This window comes from Nycticebus coucang, chromosome 15, assembly GCF_027406575.1.
Source record: "Nycticebus coucang isolate mNycCou1 chromosome 15, mNycCou1.pri, whole genome shotgun sequence".
NCBI classification, from domain to species: Eukaryota; Metazoa; Chordata; class Mammalia; order Primates; family Lorisidae; genus Nycticebus; species Nycticebus coucang.
Window position 1 is genome coordinate 77,721,037 of NC_069794.1, and position 18,058 is coordinate 77,739,094.

At 41.1% G+C, this 18,058-nt stretch overlaps 1 protein-coding gene across 1 annotated transcript in view; it reads right to left on the reverse strand.

Annotated features, from left to right (window-relative positions):
• Window positions 1–16,440, reverse strand: part of USP12 (ubiquitin specific peptidase 12) — a 113,746-nt gene extending 97,306 nt beyond the window's left edge. The window contains exon 1 of the mRNA XM_053563504.1: window positions 16,094–16,440. Coding sequence (XP_053419479.1) covers window positions 16,094–16,141 — 48 coding nt within the window. The 5' untranslated portion in view covers window positions 16,142–16,440. The remainder of the gene's footprint in view (window positions 1–16,093) is intronic.
• Between the last annotated feature and the right edge of the window lie 1,618 nt (window positions 16,441–18,058).

Below are 18,058 nucleotides of genomic sequence, written 5' to 3' on the forward strand. Positions count from 1 at the left end.
CCAGGAAATGAGGCAGACTGACCACCAGCAGACCACCAGCAGCTAAGAGAACGCATCTTGCAGAAGCAATCTACCCTACTGACAACTTGATTTTGGACTTCTAGCCTCCAGAACTATGAGATGATAAATTTCTGTCAGAGGCATGCATCACTTAACGAGTGGAGTATGTTCCCAGAAATATGACATCAGGCAATTTTTTTTTTTTGAGACAGAGTCTCACTATGCTGCCCTGGGTAGAGTGCTGTGCTGTCACAGCTCACAGCAACCCCAAACTCTTGGGCTTTAAGTGATTCTCTTGCCTCAGCCTCCCAAGTAGCTGGGACTACAGGCGCCCACCACAACACCCAGCTATTTTTTGTTGCAGTTGTCATTGTTGCTTAGCTGGCCTGGACCGGGACTGAACCCACCACCCTCAGTATATGTGGCTGGCACCGTAACCACTGTGCTACGGGCGCCAAGCCCAGGCAATTTTCTTGTTGCAGGAACATAAGTGCGTACTTACACAAACCTAAATGGGACAGCCTACTACTAACCCAGACACAGGGTATAGCCTCCTGCTCCTAGATTACAGACCTGTAGAGCATATTACTGTACTGAGTACTGTAGGCAACTGAAACATAATGATGCATCTAAACACAGAAAAGATAAAGTAAAAATACAGACACTCCACAGTTATGGGACAACTGTGGTCCACTATAGACCAAAGCATCATTATGTAACACATGACTACACTTTAAACCACAGTTTTTGGTACTTTGTTAGGGTAGCCCTAGGAAACTAATACAAGCAGTGTTCAGTAAAATGAAACTTACAAATAGTATTTTATAAACAAACTTTTCTAATATGATAGACATTGAAGATAATGAAGAAATAAAATGCACACATTAGTTTTCACCTAGAATGAAACAAAATGACAACAAAAAATGTCCATTATAAGGGCAGTGAGGTACAAGCTGCAAATAAACCTGCACAGCTGATTTTACATGGGAGGAAATGACCCAAATACACACAATACCATATGATTGTAATAAGCACAGGTAATGTACAGCAACTACCCCCCCCACACACACACAATTCTTACTAGCAATTACCTCTTAAGAAAGAGGCTGCCCTTCGTCCTCCTTGTAGTAGGATTTTTTTTTTTTGAGACAGAGTCTCAACTTTGATGCCCTCAGTAGAGTGTCATGGCACCATAGCTCACAGGAACCTCAAACTCCTGGGCTCAAAAGATCCTCTTGCCTCAGTCCCCCAAGTGGCTGGGACTATAGGAGCCTGCCACAATGTCTGGCTAGTTTTAGAGATGGGGTCTTGCTCCTGCTCAGGCTGGTCTCCAACTCGTGAACTCCAGCAATCCACCTGCCTTGGCCTCCCAGAGTGCTAAGATCACAGGTGTGACCATGTCTCACCATGTTGCCCTTGGTAGAGTGCCATGGTGTCACAGCTCACAGTAACCTCAAAACATGGGCTTAAGCGATTCTCTTGCCTTAGCCTCCCAAGTAGCTGGGACTACAGGCACCCACCACAATGCCCAGCTACTTTTTGGGTGCAGTATTCATTGCTGTTTAGCAGGCTCAGCCTGGGCTCAAACCTCCAGCTTCAGTGTATGTGGCTGGCGCCCTACTCACTGAGCTACGGGTGCCAAGCCAGATTTTTTTAATACCAAATGATCTTGTACTTTTTTTAAAAAGTAGTTTATTTTTTAAAAGCTTTTATAAGTACAAAATTAAAAGAAACTATCATTTCCAAGGTAATCAGATGTTATATTATTCTTTAACAATACATGGGGTTAAGCCAAAGTAATTTAATTCACTTTTAAATTCCTCATCTTGGTACTTTAAAAACAACTTGTAATTGCAAAATGACAAGGGCATATCTACCACTTCATTTCTAAAAGTGACTATATGTCATTACATTTCAGAGTCAACATAGATTGTTGACTAAACATAGATTGTTCCCCAAAATGGCAGTTAGAAAACAGGGTAACATTTACCAAGCACCATTCCATGTATACTGGGCCGGTTTACAAGTGTTTTATCATTAAATGTCATTTCTCAACTAGGCCACAGCTATGCAGTCCAGCTTTCTCTATCAATTGTCCAATAACATTTGTAGAGAGCCTTGTTAACTCTGATGTCAACCAAGAATGAACCCAAATTCACTAACTCTGTAGAATAATTCATTCTGGACTTACATATACATTTACCTAAATCCAAACCCTTCCACACCTGTATTTTTTGATCATCATGCAATTTCAATCGTGAAGTACCTAGCAACAGCACCCCCAAGCAGTCACTCAAGAAATGACCTCTAGACCCCTAGATAAGTAAACTTGGAAAAACTAAACATTACAGAAGTCAGGACCAATTTTCTAAAATCTGCTAAGATAACCTAAGTCATCATTAACATAAAATGGCAGAAAAATCAAAATAGAGCCAGCCAGCGGTTATCTTTGAAATGTTATGATAATTACAACCCAGTTCCAGAAGTGAAAAGGAAAGACAGTCAGCTACTAAAGCAACTAACATCTGGGGTGAAAACAGAAAAAAGGCTTTAAGGACACAAGGAGAAACAGCAGACCACAGAATGGTTGGAAGGAGCAATAACCCAAGCAAAGGCAACTATAAATAATTAAAGAACAAAAAAAATCTTAAATATATATAATTGTATCTGTCAATTATACCTCAATAAAGCTGGGGGGGAGCTCAATAAAAAATAATAAACTAAATAGAGAACCAAAAAGAGGTGCCAGATTTTATTTCTATCTTTTTAGTTAAAAGGGACAATCTAAAACATCTTTAACTAAGACAATGATGCCAATATCCAAATATGGCTAGGACTTCATTTTTCTTTTTTTTTTATTGTTTAGGACTCATCGAGGGTACAAAGAACTAGGTTACACTGATTGCATTTGTTACATAAAGTCCCTCTTGTAATTGTGTCCTGCCCCCAAGAGGACTAGGACCCCCCAATCCTCCTCCATTCTCCCCTGTCCCCACTTGCTCATTCCCCTACCCCCCTCCCCATATTAGATCATCTACTGCCTTCATATTACAATTGAGTACACTGGATTCTTGCTTCTCCATTCTTGTGATGCTTTACTAAGAAGACCGTGTTCCACCTCCAGCCATGTCCACCCAAAAGATTTAAAGTCTCCATCTTTTTGAATGGCTGAGTAGTATTCCATGGTATATATACACCACAGTTTGTTAATCCATTTCTGGGTTGGTAAACATTTAGCATTTCCACACTTTGGTGATTGTAAATTGAGCTGCGATCAACAGTAGGACTTGATTTTTAACAGTGAAAAAACAACCAGAAGCTAAACTTGTTTCCTGTCAGCTTTCCATCTGCAAAGCTGAGTAAGTCAAGGTGTCCACTTTCATCAGTCAGGTGAACACTGCTGGTCCTTGTCCAACTGGGCGTCCTGCTGGAGACCTGCAAGCCTCCTCAAATTTTAAAAATGCAATAAAAGCAAAGAAAACTAACCAGTAAATCAATAAGAAAAAAGAAGAGAACTGTCTTTTTAAAGAAATAGATAAAATTTAAGGATAACAAAAATAACCAAGTTAAGTTTGCCTAACAAGATCAAAGCACAGTATTTTCAGTTTTGTTTTTGGTTTGAGATTCTGACGTTTCACAGTTGTTCCAAATTTTGTTCACCTTTACATAAATAGCCCTGATTACATCGGTCTGAAGTAATTATCAGTGTTATACCCTCACATCCATCAAGCAATGAATGGTGAAACCACTGGATTCCTATTCTTCACCTGCTCTTAGAAGAACCAAAGCTTCGTTATTCAAGGCTATTAAGTCTGACACCTTTTAAACATTACATCCTGATTCATAGAAAAAAGAATGCCCTTCCTCTCCTATTTCAAGACACCCACCTGATGCAAAGTTGCTACCCCAAGGAAGCACCTTTATCACCTGGCATATGAGCACCTTCATACCGCAAATTAAACAACCAGGGAGTCCTTGCAAACGTCAGCAAAGAAAAACTGTAAAACAATATTCTAGAAAAAAAGTGTAGATATAAATTCATACAAGTTACACTGGCAAGATTTTTATGCTAAGATAATGACACAAAGCAGAATAAATGTTCGTCTACATAATCTCAAAATATAAGCATATTTTCCATTTCAAAGAACAAAAAGGCTTTTATTTTATTCTCCCCTTGCCCTATGATTTACATATTTTACTGCTTATTTTACAAACTGTGCCCAAATGGGCTCTAATTTGAAAGAATTACCAAAAGTTCTCTTTTCAGGGATCCCTGAAAAACCAGGCAGACCAATACTATAGACATCAAGACAACTTCCTCACTTTAATTTTAGAGCTTTTTAAAAAATGTTACTAGAAAGGTGAGAGTCAGCTGACATTAGAAGTTTACTCCCTCACAGCACAAATAATCTGGCAAAGAACTGTAAGTCAACAAAAAAACTAAGCCCATAGATACCTTACTTCCCGCCCCTCCTTTTTTAAAATTTAATAGACTTAGCACACGTTGAATTGTTCCATGTACAGTATATTATAGAGTGGCAAAATCTTTTGGTGTACTCACCACCCAAATAGTGTACAATGCACCCCACAGGTAATTTTCATCCCTCACTCCCTCCCCGCTTGTGAGTCTCCAGTGCCCATTATACCATTCTCACTAGCCATAGTGTATTTCCCACTTATCAGTGAGAACATGTGGCATTTTTTCTGTTCTAAGTTACTTCACTTAGGATAAGGACCTCCAGTTCCACCCAACTTGCTGCAAAAGACATTACTTCATTCTTTATTATCATATCTTTATTATCTTTATCATTCTTTATTATCTCTGAGTAATACTCCATGGTACATGCCAGTGTTTTTCAATCCCTTTTTAATCACATGGCCCATTTAAATTGTTTATGAAAAAAGAAAAAGAGTAAGAAAAAGAACATACTTACTGCACTTTAAAATTCTTTTGAAAATAATTTAATTAATGATCTTTAAAATTTTCACGGCACACTGATTGAAAGTCATTAGTATGTACACTCATTTCAGTACAAAGAAAATATATTTTCTTTTTTTACCCACTTACCAGTTGATGGGCCCTTAGGTAGATTCCATTATCTTTGTGAATGTAAACTGTGTTCCACATTTTTGTGATTGCAAACTGTGCTACAATAAACATACAAAGTACAAGTATCTTTTTGACACAATGATTTCTTTTCCTTTGGGTAGATACCCCGTAGTAATACCTTACTTAAAAAAAAAAAGCAGACACTCTATGAACCATAAATTTTAACAGTAAAAAGATTTTTTTTAAAGTAATCTGAAACTCTACTTCATTGATTACTGGAACATCTGAAGACCAGGATCAATACTCATTTTCAAACTCTGAAATGACTGACTATACTTTGTCAAAGGTAACTTGTGAGTGTGAGCACTGTCATAACTCCTACAGTCCAAGGTATCTTAAAATACCTTCTATCTTTTTCTTAAGAGGGCAAAGGATCCTACCAACGATTACATAAGAGTTTTAATATATACTTCTATTTTTAGTAGTTTTAATATATACTATTATTTTAGTAGTTTTAATATATACTTATAGTACAAAGAATTTTCAGATGTGTCCTCTTATCTAATAGGAGTATCATTACTCAATATCATAGTTTAAACCACTCACGTTGCCTACCAAAGTACAAATAATTAGTTAGAGACGTGGGACTCAAAGCCACACATGCACAGACACACATTGCTAATAAGTTAGGAATAAAAATTCCCAAAGTTTTGTTTTAAAAAGAAAAAAGCTACAACATATTGGCCTACAGATATCATAATGGATTTAGGAATCAAGAAATCTGGACCTTGTCCCTAATCATCATGGAAACAACTTTAAACTTATTTTTCCATTTTGTGAAAATAGGGATAATAAGCGTACTGCCTAACTTTTCCTAAATCTGAATGGATCTTCAAGATGACAGCCACTAATACAGGTTGTATTAACCTGGATGGAGTCGAAACACATTCTTCCTAAAGCATCCCAAGAATGAAGAAGCAAGAATACAATGTATTCAATTCTGATATGAGGACAATTGATGACCTGGTACATGGTTGGGGGTGGAGAGTAGGGGAGGTGGGAAGCAGAGAGAAGGAAGGAGGGAGGCGGTGGGGGTCACTGTGTATGGTGGCACACCTCTTGGGAGCAGGACACAATTATAAGATGGACTTTAACAAATGCCATCAGTGTAACCTAATTCTCTATACCCTCAATGAATCCTCAACAATAAAAAATAAATAAATAAATGAAAGGAATATCCCTTTTTTAAAAAAATGACAGCAGATAGGATCAAGAATATGTGACTAACAACAACATCAACAAAAAGTAGTAACTAAAAGATTCTGAAATGATTTTGAAATATCTCAAGAAAATCTACATATTTTTAGTTTTCTTTCTTTCTTTTTTTTTTTTTTTTTGCAGTTTTTGGCTGGGGCTGGGTTTGAACCCGCCACCTCCGGCATATGGGGCCAGCGCCCTACTCCTTTGAGCCACAGGAGTCGCCCTATTGTTAGTTTTCTTAGGTGTGGTAACAGTATCGTCTGTTTGTCATATACATAGACTGTCCTTTTGATTTAGTCGTGTTTCTTGTTAAGCAATATTTTGTCTTTTATCCATCTGATAGTTCCTTTAATATAATGCAGGTAAATTTAATCCATTTCGATTTATTCTGATTAAAAAACAAGCTTATTTCTTCCACCTATGTTTTCCATTTCCTATCCTCAGAGTTTGAATCCCCAAGGTTTAAAACTTCTGCCGTTTGGAAGAACATTAACTTCTCATGTGGGTATATTTTCATTCTTAATTTTTTAACATTCACCTACAATTTTAAATTTTCTAATAGTGACCATTTTGTTATCTCCTAAATAAGAACAAGACCCTTAAAAGTTTTAAGGGCCCATTGAATAGTCCTTCTCCCCCATCCATCTTTGTTACTGTCATTTTATCTTTAAAAAAAAGAAAATTGATTTTTATCAATGTAATTAAATTTACCGGCACATTTTTATCCATTTCACCGTTTCTTACACCCCCACAATTTTCCTCGGGTTTACATTTCCTCAGGCTAAATACACACTTCAGTGATTTTTTTTTTCACGCAGTAGGTATGAATTTATTGTTTCAGTGATTATTTTAATGAGAATCAATTGTTGGTACCTCTGAATGTGCCTCCTTCCTACTCTCCAGCTTATCTCCTAAGAGCCTTTTCATGCCAAACTACCTACAGAACGTAAAAGTAACCTATTAACCCATGACCCTATACCTTTGTTCACATGTGGTTTCCCGCCCTCCATGCCCACACAATAAATGACCGTATATATTTTGTAAAGTCTAAATCTCTCCTATGAAGCATTTTCCTGAAGCCTTCTTCTCTCTCCCAGAAGAGAAATTATCATCTTCTCTTTCACATCCATTTACCATTACTTATACTAATAAGAAGTTGCACATTGCTCGAATCTGAGTTAATGCTTATCCTCTACTACACCAAAAACAAAACTGATTTCCCATTTTTTTCTCACTGGGGCACACACAGGAAACACTATCTGCATAGCCTACAAGAATAAAAAGTCTGTTCTCACCTGGATTGGAACTGGTTGAGTGTCCCTGATCCACCCAGATATCCCTCCTGGCTGCCCCTAGGACCAAGGAGATTACTTTCTCACTTTCTCAGCACAACTGTAACCCATTCAGGACACACCAAAAGGAAAGCTCTATTAAGACCAAAGCTTATCACAGTCACCTTTGTATTCTCAGAAACCACATATACCCTGATATAATGTAGGTCTCCATGAATACTTCCCGAAAGTACTTACTGAAGAAAAACCACTCATTATCAAACAGGAAAAAAAGAAAAAAGAAAAAATAATAAAGCACCACTATTAGCTTAAAATAAAAAGCACTACAATAAAATCAAAGGCAATAACACTCTAACACCACTGAAAAATACTATGATTAAACCACTACCTAAGTAGAGAATGCATGGATGGTTTCTGCACCTACAAAGCATTTCAGTAGGAACATGTCAGATATTACTGAAATACACATCCACCTCTCATTTTAAGATGGAAATAAATTCTTTTGATAGGCAGCTTCAGACATGTGGATGATTACAGGTGAAGAACTGAAGCAAGCTCATACATCTCTTCTTTAGACACAACACACTTTTTAGTGGAAGTTAATGGTCTTTTCTTACAGAGACACAAAAGAAAAGCATAAGGCAGTAAACAGGGCTACAGTACTTCACAACCATGTTCTGCACTACAGATTTTACACTTCACACTATCACTAAGTCTTGATTATTTTTGTGAAAGCAAAGACTTAACCATTTTTCTTCCAAAACAATTTATGTAAACTGTCACTCTCACCTCCTTCCAAAACAAATTCTGTGCATAAAATAGTAAATGGTCAAATGGCATATACAGGTTATTTTTAACAATACTGAGTCTCTGAGAGTTTTCAATTCAGTAATCTATAATCCATCATAATATCTAGCCCTTAGAATTTTCTCCCAACACCTTAAAGTACTGTAGAGATATTTAAATAACCTTCTTCTAGTCCATAACAGAAAGCAAGCAGGTTTTAGACAAGATACGTTGGAGCAGGGTAAGTAGGTGCAATGTAAGACAAGAGATGTTGTCCCACTAAAACGGTCACTCTCAACCTTCCTAATGGCGCAGCCCTTTAATACAGTTCCTGTGGGTTGGGACCCTCAGGTTGAGAACCGCTGCACTGAAGGATAAGGCCCTAAGGGCATTAGGTATGATCAGGTAGTGTCAGTAAACAACAGAGAAATCTGAAAGGGAGTGTGGCCTGAAACTGAGTTTAATACACACAGCTTGTTTTAATAATGACAAAAATGTAGTGTGCTTTTTTTCAGTATAGGATTTTTCTTCTAAAAGTAGTATTCCCAACTTACCTGAACTTCTAAAACTTGTTTGAGAATGTTCCGAATTACAACATTTAATGTTGTTCCCAGACAAAAAAGAACAAACTATTTTCCTAAAAGCTCTTCTAAACAAAGAAAATCCAGGGGGTATAGCCCAGGAATAGAGCATTTGACTGCAGAAAATCTAGAATCATAGCTTTAATATTATAATTTAATGCACTTAATTTCCAAATAAATTAGTGCACATTCAGAGGCATATATTACTGATAAACTAATGTTTCTTACAATGAAAATGAACTGACTTAATTGCATTTCAAAAAAAAAAATTTCTATAGTATTTGTTAAGCTAACAGTAGTGCCAATGAGTACCTCGTACCACGCAGAAAGGAGATCACTTTCAAAAGGTAGTAACAGTAACAGCCAACATGATACAGGGATTACCATGGCCTACTAGTCTGCTAGCTGTTATCCTACCTCCAGTTTACAGGTAAGGGAACCATGGCAAAGAGAAGTAACATCCAAAGTCATTCTCACAGCTAGGGAAATAAATGTGGAATCTCAAAATAGCAGTGGTTCATGCCTGTAACCCTGGCACTATGGGAGGCTGAGGCGGGTGGACTGCTAGAGCTCAGAAGTTCAAGACCAGCCAGAGCCTGAGCCAGAGCCAGAGCCAGACCCCATCTCTTAAAAAAAAAAAAAGCTGGGTATTGTGGCAGGCACCTACAGTCCTAGATACTTGGGAGGCTGAGGCAAGAGAATCACTTGAGCACAAAAGTTTGAGGTTGCTATGAGCCATGATAATACCACACTCTATAGAGAGTGACAAAGTAAGACTCTGTCTCCAAAAAATAAACATAAAAACAAATAAAAATAATAAAAAAACTAGCCAGGCATTGTGGCTGATACCTATAGTCACAGCAACTCAGGAGGCTGAGCTTGAGTTTGAGGTTGCTGTGAGCTGTGATAACGTCACGACACTCTACCAGGGCAATGGAGTGAGACTCTGTCTCAAAAAAAAAAAAAAAAGTGAAAAAGAAAAAATTACTTCAAATCTTTTAAAAAGTGTTAAAAATGAGTAAACAGCTTTGTGGATTATCTTGCCAATAATTAAAATGGTGCTATCACTGATTTCCAGTAAACGGTTGTGAAGGAAGAAAAACACACTTACTTCAGGCTGTAATTTTCCATAAATTGTACAACATTAAAAAAACTTGGAAACTAGACAAAATTCATATTTAACTATTCCATACTCTTTATATTATCTAAAACATTATTTGTGCTCCAAAAATGCTGACAGTGGTATCAATAATCATTTATAAACTCTCAAAGGATCATAATTTTAGATTTAAAGGAGATAAATAAGGAATATTTATTAAAGATTGTCTAGTCCAATCCCTTTATTTCACAGATGAGAAAAATCAACTCAGAAAGTTTTAAAAGACTTTCCCTTACATACACATCTAAATGTCAAAATCTGGACTAGAGTTTACCTTCTGGTCCAACTGCTCTTTGTATTATACCACACTGTCAAATACATAATAAAATGCTGTATTAAGTATCTGGAATAGGGCTACTAAATGAGAAACCAAAACAAAATCAAGATTATCTGCATTTAAAAAACTGTGTCTGGAAAACAATTATACAAAATACACAAACACTCAATCTTTCCTGAGACAGTAAAAGTTTCAGAAGAGCTAGAATAAAGCCACATAAAATACCATAATATTCATATTTCACATTGAAGTGAATATAGATTTGAAACTATAATTTGTAAGCATTTAAAAAATGTCAGACTCCAATAGTCTTACTTTTGTGATAACTAAGAGCCTAACATTAGAATAAACCCATCATTTCTTATAAAATCCCATTTCTACTAACCAGAAAACTTACCCTCTAATAACCATTAAACACATAACCTGTCAATGATTTAGTACCCCATCACTGATCCTGAGTTAATCTTACCATCTCATCACTTGATTACCCTAAAATTGAGGAAATTTTAAAACTAAAATGATGGTCATTTATGGGAAAACAATGTAAAATTGTCCTAAAGAATACAACTCAAATTTTATAAAGACAAAGTATGCTCTGGAAGGTAAAATAAGTGATATTCTTCTTGTCTTCTTTATTTTCCAGATTTTCTATAGTGAGAATGTATCATTTTCAATATCCAGAATATATTTTAGTTAAATTCAAAAGATCAGCAGGCTTTAAATAAAACCTACAATACTTCTTCTAAATGGTCTCTACTAACCTCAAATGTTCCTTTGACCAATCATTTATATAATGGAAGATTCCGTATTTTTCAGGCTTTCTTTCTTCCCTAAAGCAACACTTACAGGATATGCACCAAAAATTAGGTAAGTAAAACAATAGCAACTCAGTTGAATGTTGCTATTATAGAAGCACTATTTTACTAATAAAATACTAACAAAAATAATGAAACATTTTATTTTTATTTTTTTTTTTTTTTTGTAGAGACAGAGTCTCACTTTATGGCCCTCAGTAGAGTGCCATGGCCTCACACAGCTCACAGCAACCTCCAACTCCTGGGCTTAAGCGATTCTCTTGCCTCAGCCTCCCGAGTAGCTGGGACTACAGGCGCCCGCCACAACGCCCGGCTATTTTTTGGTTGCAGTTTGGCCGGGGCCGGGTTTGAACCCGCCACCCTCGGTATATGGGGCCGGCGCCTTACCGACTGAGCCACAGGCGCCGCCCATGAAACATTTTATTAATAAAAGATTACATCTATCCTGTTTCTTGAGAAGGAACAAGGAATTTTAATATTTAATATAATATTCTGGGTATATAAAGAAACTATCACATACTCACCCACAACAAAATGTGGGCTGTGAGGCCTTCCACCACTTTCCTTTCTTTCTGGAGTGATGAAAAATTGCACTGACCACACATACTCTCACTTGCACCCCAATGAGTCTCAAGCAATAAGAAAAAGGCAAATAGCCAACTTTACCTATATGCCTTTTCTTCAGTGAGTAGCTTTCTTTTTTTGAGTCTCACTTTGTTGCCCTTGGTAGAGTACCGTCGCGTCATAGCTCACAGCAATCTCAAACTCTTGGGCTCAAGGGATCCTCTTGCCTCAGTTTTTCATTTTTAGTAGAGACAGCATCTCACTCTTGCTCAGGCTGGTCTCAAACTCCTAAGCTCAAGCAATCCACCCGCCTTGGCCTCCCAGAGTACTAGGATTACAGCCATGAGCCATGGCGCCCAGGCCAGTCTGTAGTTTAAAGATTACCATGTTCACAGTGCTATGTTAGGCAATGGCTTTCTCAGAAGTAAAGCCTGTCAGACTTACTTAGCATCCAACTTGTGGCCTTAGCCTCATTAACATCATGTTCAAATGGATCTATCTCACCCCACTGTGACCAGAGGTGGGCAAGCAGCCAGGCCAGTGCCACCCCAGAATCTAACGTCACCCACCTCTGCAGCAACTTCTCCTTTGTCCAATACCCTTCTGGGACAATCCCTTCCCAAACCCTTCAGAAACAATAATGGTAACAGTCAGAGCTAACACGTATGGAACTAGCAATAAGCAGTACCTGCCTGCCTCCTTGCAACCCCATGCCGGACCACCCAGATTAGCCACCAAATACAACCTCTACACATATTATGCTGATTTTCCCACTTTTCACACGTATTATAATTACTGAATATTAAGCAGCTACTCTGTACCAGGCCTTTAAATCTGAAACTACTTCAAAGGCAAAACAAATACCAAGTGAAAATGTATTATTTTGTGGACAAACAAAAAGAAGCATTTCTAGAGGTACCTTCGAAAATGTATTCACTGCAATCTAAACATAATCATTCATGTGGGTCAGGCTATAATTCTAACTTTGGAAAAATAATTTTACTAATTTGTGCATGTAAGCAGAACAACAGTGATCTAAAATAAGACATAGCTGAAGAGAATTGTTTTTAACAGTACTTAGCTCAATTAAGGTATTATAGTTTTGCCCAGGTACTTTATTTTGATAAATGAAAAAGTTACATACACTTCAGTATTTACAGAATAAAATTTCAACTCATCCTAAATGTTTTCACAGCTGCTGATTCTCTGAGAAGTTTTGGTTCACCAAACTCACTGCAGGATACAGGCAGGAGGAATTAAGGATTTGGGGAAGGAAACTTGTTTATCGTAATGCAGAAGTTAGTGCTCCAAACTAAACTGCAGAAATAAATGATAGTCCCCTTAAGGCCCTCACAATCTAATGAGAGATAACGGGGAATTTTACAACATAATAAATACTGAGATTACAAAAATGAAAATTATATGAGGATGGAGGGCGGGGTTGGATGGGGTAGACTTTTTCAAGTAAGGCTACCTGCTTAAGACACAGGTACAAAGCCACCAGATAAGGACAGGGAAAGTTTTCCCAGCCTAGCAAAATAGCAACAACAAAGACACAAAGTATATATCTTGGCTTTTCTTCATTTTCAATTTTGTAATTCTCTGGCAATTTTCTTTAATTCTTTCACTTTAAAGAGTAAGAATTAAACCAAGCATAGTGGCTCACACCTGTAATCCCAGCACTTCGGGAGGCAAAATAGGAGGATCACTTGAGGCCAGGAGTTTAAGACCAGCCTGGGCAACACAGCAAGACCTCTGTCTCTACAGAAAAAAATGTTTAAAAGATTGCTTATTAAAACTTTGAGATATTGGGCGGCGCCTGTGGCTCAGTGAGTGGGGCGCCGGCCCCATATGCCGAGGGTGGCGGGTTCGAACCCAGCCCTGGCCAAACTGCAACAAAAAAATAGCCGGGCGTTGTGGCGGGCGCCTGTGGTCCCAGCTGCTCGGGAGGCTGAGGCAAGAGAATTGCGTAAGCCCAGGAGTTGGAGGTTGCTGTGAGCCGTGTGGTGCCACAGCACTCTACCCGAGGGTGATACAGTGAGATTCTGTCTCTACAAAAAAATAGTTAACCACAAAAAAAAAAAAGAACTTTGAGATATTTAAGATTATTTTGAGAGTAGATTAGAATGCATTCAAATATGACTACGGACACACCCAATTTTAATGGTACCTTTGAAACAATCTCATTTGGCCAGGTACTTTCCATATTTGCTAACAATATACACACATATAATTAATGTGCCTGAGTGGATGCCCTAGAAAGTTTCAGCATTTGACATCTTTGAGATCAGAATCCCACTTACTCAATGTGTGACCTTGCCAAATCTGTGTCTCATTGTCCTAATCTGATTTTAGCATATATTTATTAGTGTTTATTGAATACTGTTTGTTTCCATCAACAGTGTAAACACCATGAAAGCAGAGACTGTCTTGATCACTACTGTATCCCCAAGTCTCACCACAAGTCTCTAAGATTTAGTAGGTGCCAAATGTATACTTGAACTACAATACTTGAATGAACAGTAAAGAACATCACTCCACTCCTGAAACCTTCCAGGGGTCCTCAAACTGTGGCCTACAGGCCACATGAGGCGGTGTGATTGTATTTGTTCCCGTTTTGTGCATAGGAATTTGTTCATAGTTTTTGTTTTTTTTTTTTTTAAACTATAGTCCAGCCCTCCAGCGGTCTGAAGGACACTGAACTGGCCCCGTTTAAAAAGTTTGAGGACCCCTGTTAGACTTTCATAGTGAACTGCGACCCCATGATGTGTGTGTAACTTAGCAATACGGCAATCACAGCAAAAGCCCTAATTATCACATTTTGTGAGATTTAATTGGCATATCTAAAAATAATCAGCTCAAAGAATTATTGGAAATCGTTTTAATGTAGTCACTTTAATACCAGTGCTTTCCTAAAATGTAAATTGTGAGAAATAGCAATCATCCATTGGGGGATTTAGCTTCAATGATTCATTCTTCAGGATTTCTTTAAGACAGTAGATTTTAAGTCCACCTGATTTCAGCCATGTTTTACACTATTCCTCAGTGTGCAGTAAATATGCTTTTATAGCATCTTTCACCACTCGTTAAAGAAAAACATGTAAAATGTACCACCCTTAGATGGAAGATTGCTTGGGGATCTCCTACATGAAATCGGTTGCACTTTTTTTGAAAGGAGCATTGAGACAAGAAACCTAAGATTTCCTAAGTCTATAAAACATAACCACTGGGCCCACATTGCAAAGAATAACTTTTCGATGATGACTCATAAATTAGGATCCCTACTACCTGTAGCTCATAAGGAGCTAATGAAATTGTCTCATCATATGGAAAACTGTGGTCCTTCTGGCCAAGCACAAAACACTAAGTTTTAAACACGCCCACGTTTTGCTTAATTCGGGACTTTCAACGAGCATTAGCACTTTTCCTTTATGGCCTATTAAAAAGCCCTAATAAAACAAATACAATCTCTCTTGCAGTCATTCTCTGTACAGACATACGTACAAGCCGCATACAGATGTGTCTGGTGTACTGAAGTAAACAAATGACAGGAAAGCTAATGCTGCTTTTCAAGATTAACGCGGATTCCCAGTGACAAGACTGCCACCTGAACACATGGCTGAAAACGAGAGAGCTCGTGCCTCTCCGAGAGTAGCAAATGGAGAAAATTTCAACAGCACTTAAAGTTTCCACCTTCACACACACCCCTTTCCCCCAGCCCCGGGTCGGGAAGTCAGTCTCGCCAGCGGCGCTAGAAGGAAATCTGCACTTGACTTCCGTCCCCTCCAGGACAGGAATGAGAGCCAGCCCTCCCCGTCCGAGACCCTTCCTTCCTACCTGCAGACCCCCACCCCCGCCGGGGACACCTCCCCGCTCACGCACCACTCGACGGAAACGGAGCCGGCGCTGCTCCGCGTCCCTCCTCAGCGACCCCAGCCCAGGGCCGCGCTGGGCAGGCGCCCACTCCCCGCTCTCCCACAGGCAGGGTGCGCCCGGCCCTCCGCCCTGCGCCGCGGGTTAAGCCAAGGCCTCCCGAAGGCCGGCGCCCACCGCCGGCCACGTCCAGTGCGGTCGCCCCCTCACCGCCACCCTCGTGCCGCCCCGGCCCGCCAGCGGCTCCCCCTTCCCCGCCGCCGGGGGCTGCTAATCCCCCGCGCTCCCCGCCCGCGCGCGGTCCAGCGCCCCCGCCCGGGCCGACGGACCCCAGAGCTAGGCCCCGCGGGCGGCCACAGGGAGGGGCGGGAACCAGTGCCGCGTCGCCCGCCGGAGCAGTCCCGGGTCGCCCCCATCGCGCGGCCGCAGCACCTACCATGGTACAGATGGAGGCGAATTTGGAGACTGTCATTAGGATTTCCATCCGCCCAGCGCCATCTTCCACCCAATCACAGCGGCCGCGGCGGACGGGGGGGGAGAGGAGCCGGGCCGCCCGCTCGCACCACAGGCAGCGGGCGGACCCCGAGCCGCCGCGGACCCACGCACCGGGCCTACTGGGCTACCGCTGCCGTCGTCGCCGCCGGCGCTCAAGCACTCCCGGCCTCAGGCCGCAGCCCCCGCCTGCCGCCCGCCCCCGGCTCCGCCCCGGCGCAGGGCGCAGCCGCTGCCTCCGGGCCCGCGCCTGGCCTCGAAGCCTCCCGCCGCACACTCCGCCCAGCAAGCCGGGGGGCGGGCTCCGCTAAGGCCCTAATGCCCGGTCTGCCCGCAGCTGCACGGCCCAGCGGCGCGGCCCCGCCCGTGCCCGAACCGCCCCGCGCGCCGCCCCGCCCACCCTCAGCACCCGCCTCCGCGGCCCTACGGCGGGTGCCAGGGAACTCGCCCGCCCCACCCCGCGCGCGGCCGGGAACGCGGCCGAGGGCGGGCACCGCATCCTGTTCGCTTCCCTCGCGGTCCTAGAGCCCGCGCGCTTTTAGAGGCCGGCGGAGAGGAGGCATCGAGCGCTGCCGGGGTGGGGGCGGCTTGGGAATTCTTGGAGGGGACTGACTCGCAGCTCCCTGCCATGGGCGAAGGGGCGGCTGGTGTCCGCCGCCAAAACAGAAAATGGACGATAACCCTGGGTGGGGTGGGAGGAAACTTCCTTCAGTAAGATTAAGATATTCTGGGCTTACGTCCCAAGCACTTGGTTTGTTTCTTTTTATATACCTAGTGTATTGGGTTAATCACCTAGGTCAAACACCAGAACTTAGAAAAAGACAGTAATTAAATTAAAATGAAGAGAGGCGGCGCCTGTGGCTCAGTGAGTAGGGCGCCGGCCCCATATGCCGAGGGTGGCGGGTTCGGACCCAGCCCCGGCCGAACTGCAACAGAAAAATAGCCGGGTGTTGTGGCGGGCGCCTGTAGTCCCAGCTGCTCGGGAGGCTGAGGCAAGAGAATCGCCTAAGCCCAGGAGTTAGAGGTTGCTGTGAGCCGTGTGACGCCATGGCACTCTACCGAGGGCGGTACAGTGAGACTCTGTCTCTACAAAAAAATTAAAATGAGGCAAAGAACATACATATGTTTGACTCTTTGAATTAAGAAGAAAGGCAGGTAATGGAAGGGAGCAAATCCTGCCTTCCTGCCTGCCTCTTGACCATAAATTTGGAATGTATTTATAAATACCTGCACAATAGCTGCAAAATAGGGACGATCTCAACCCAGCAGTGGTAAGATTACTCCAGACAAGAAGCCCCACCAGTGAGAAATACTTATGCAGTGTTAGCTAGTTTGATGGATAGTTTCTCTTTTCTACTTTAATAAAATTCATTATTACACGTGTTCTTCATGTCTAGCAGCTCAGCTTTATTTTTTGCTATCTGAGAAAGTAGTTCAAGTGAGTAGAATAACTTCATGGTGAACTAGTGATGGGGTACTTTTCTGGGCTGAGGGTCTAAATTCAAACGAAGCTCTAAAATCAGGGATGCTTCACCTCAGACTGAAAGCATTCAAAAAACAAAGCAAAGCATTCAAACAAAACTGAAGTGAAAAATAGATTTCTGGTACATGGATTCTGTTTCCATAGTGACTCCATTACAAGCTTGCTTGGGGAGGAATGCAGAATGCATATAGCCAAGTCCCATGGTGGCAGGCCTGGTTCTCCAGCTGCTTGCCTCCATGGAGGCTGAGAGCCCTTCCTCTTTGCCCTGATACCCAAGCCAGGGGCTTCCTTCCGTGGACTTGCAGGTGTCACCAACCTGAATTCTTTCTTGCTGTTCAGATGTATGCTTCTACGTTTTAGACCTGTAGGCCCTTCCTGGGCCTCATCCCAGTGTAAGCATGACCCTGGACCCTGCATCTCTTGCCT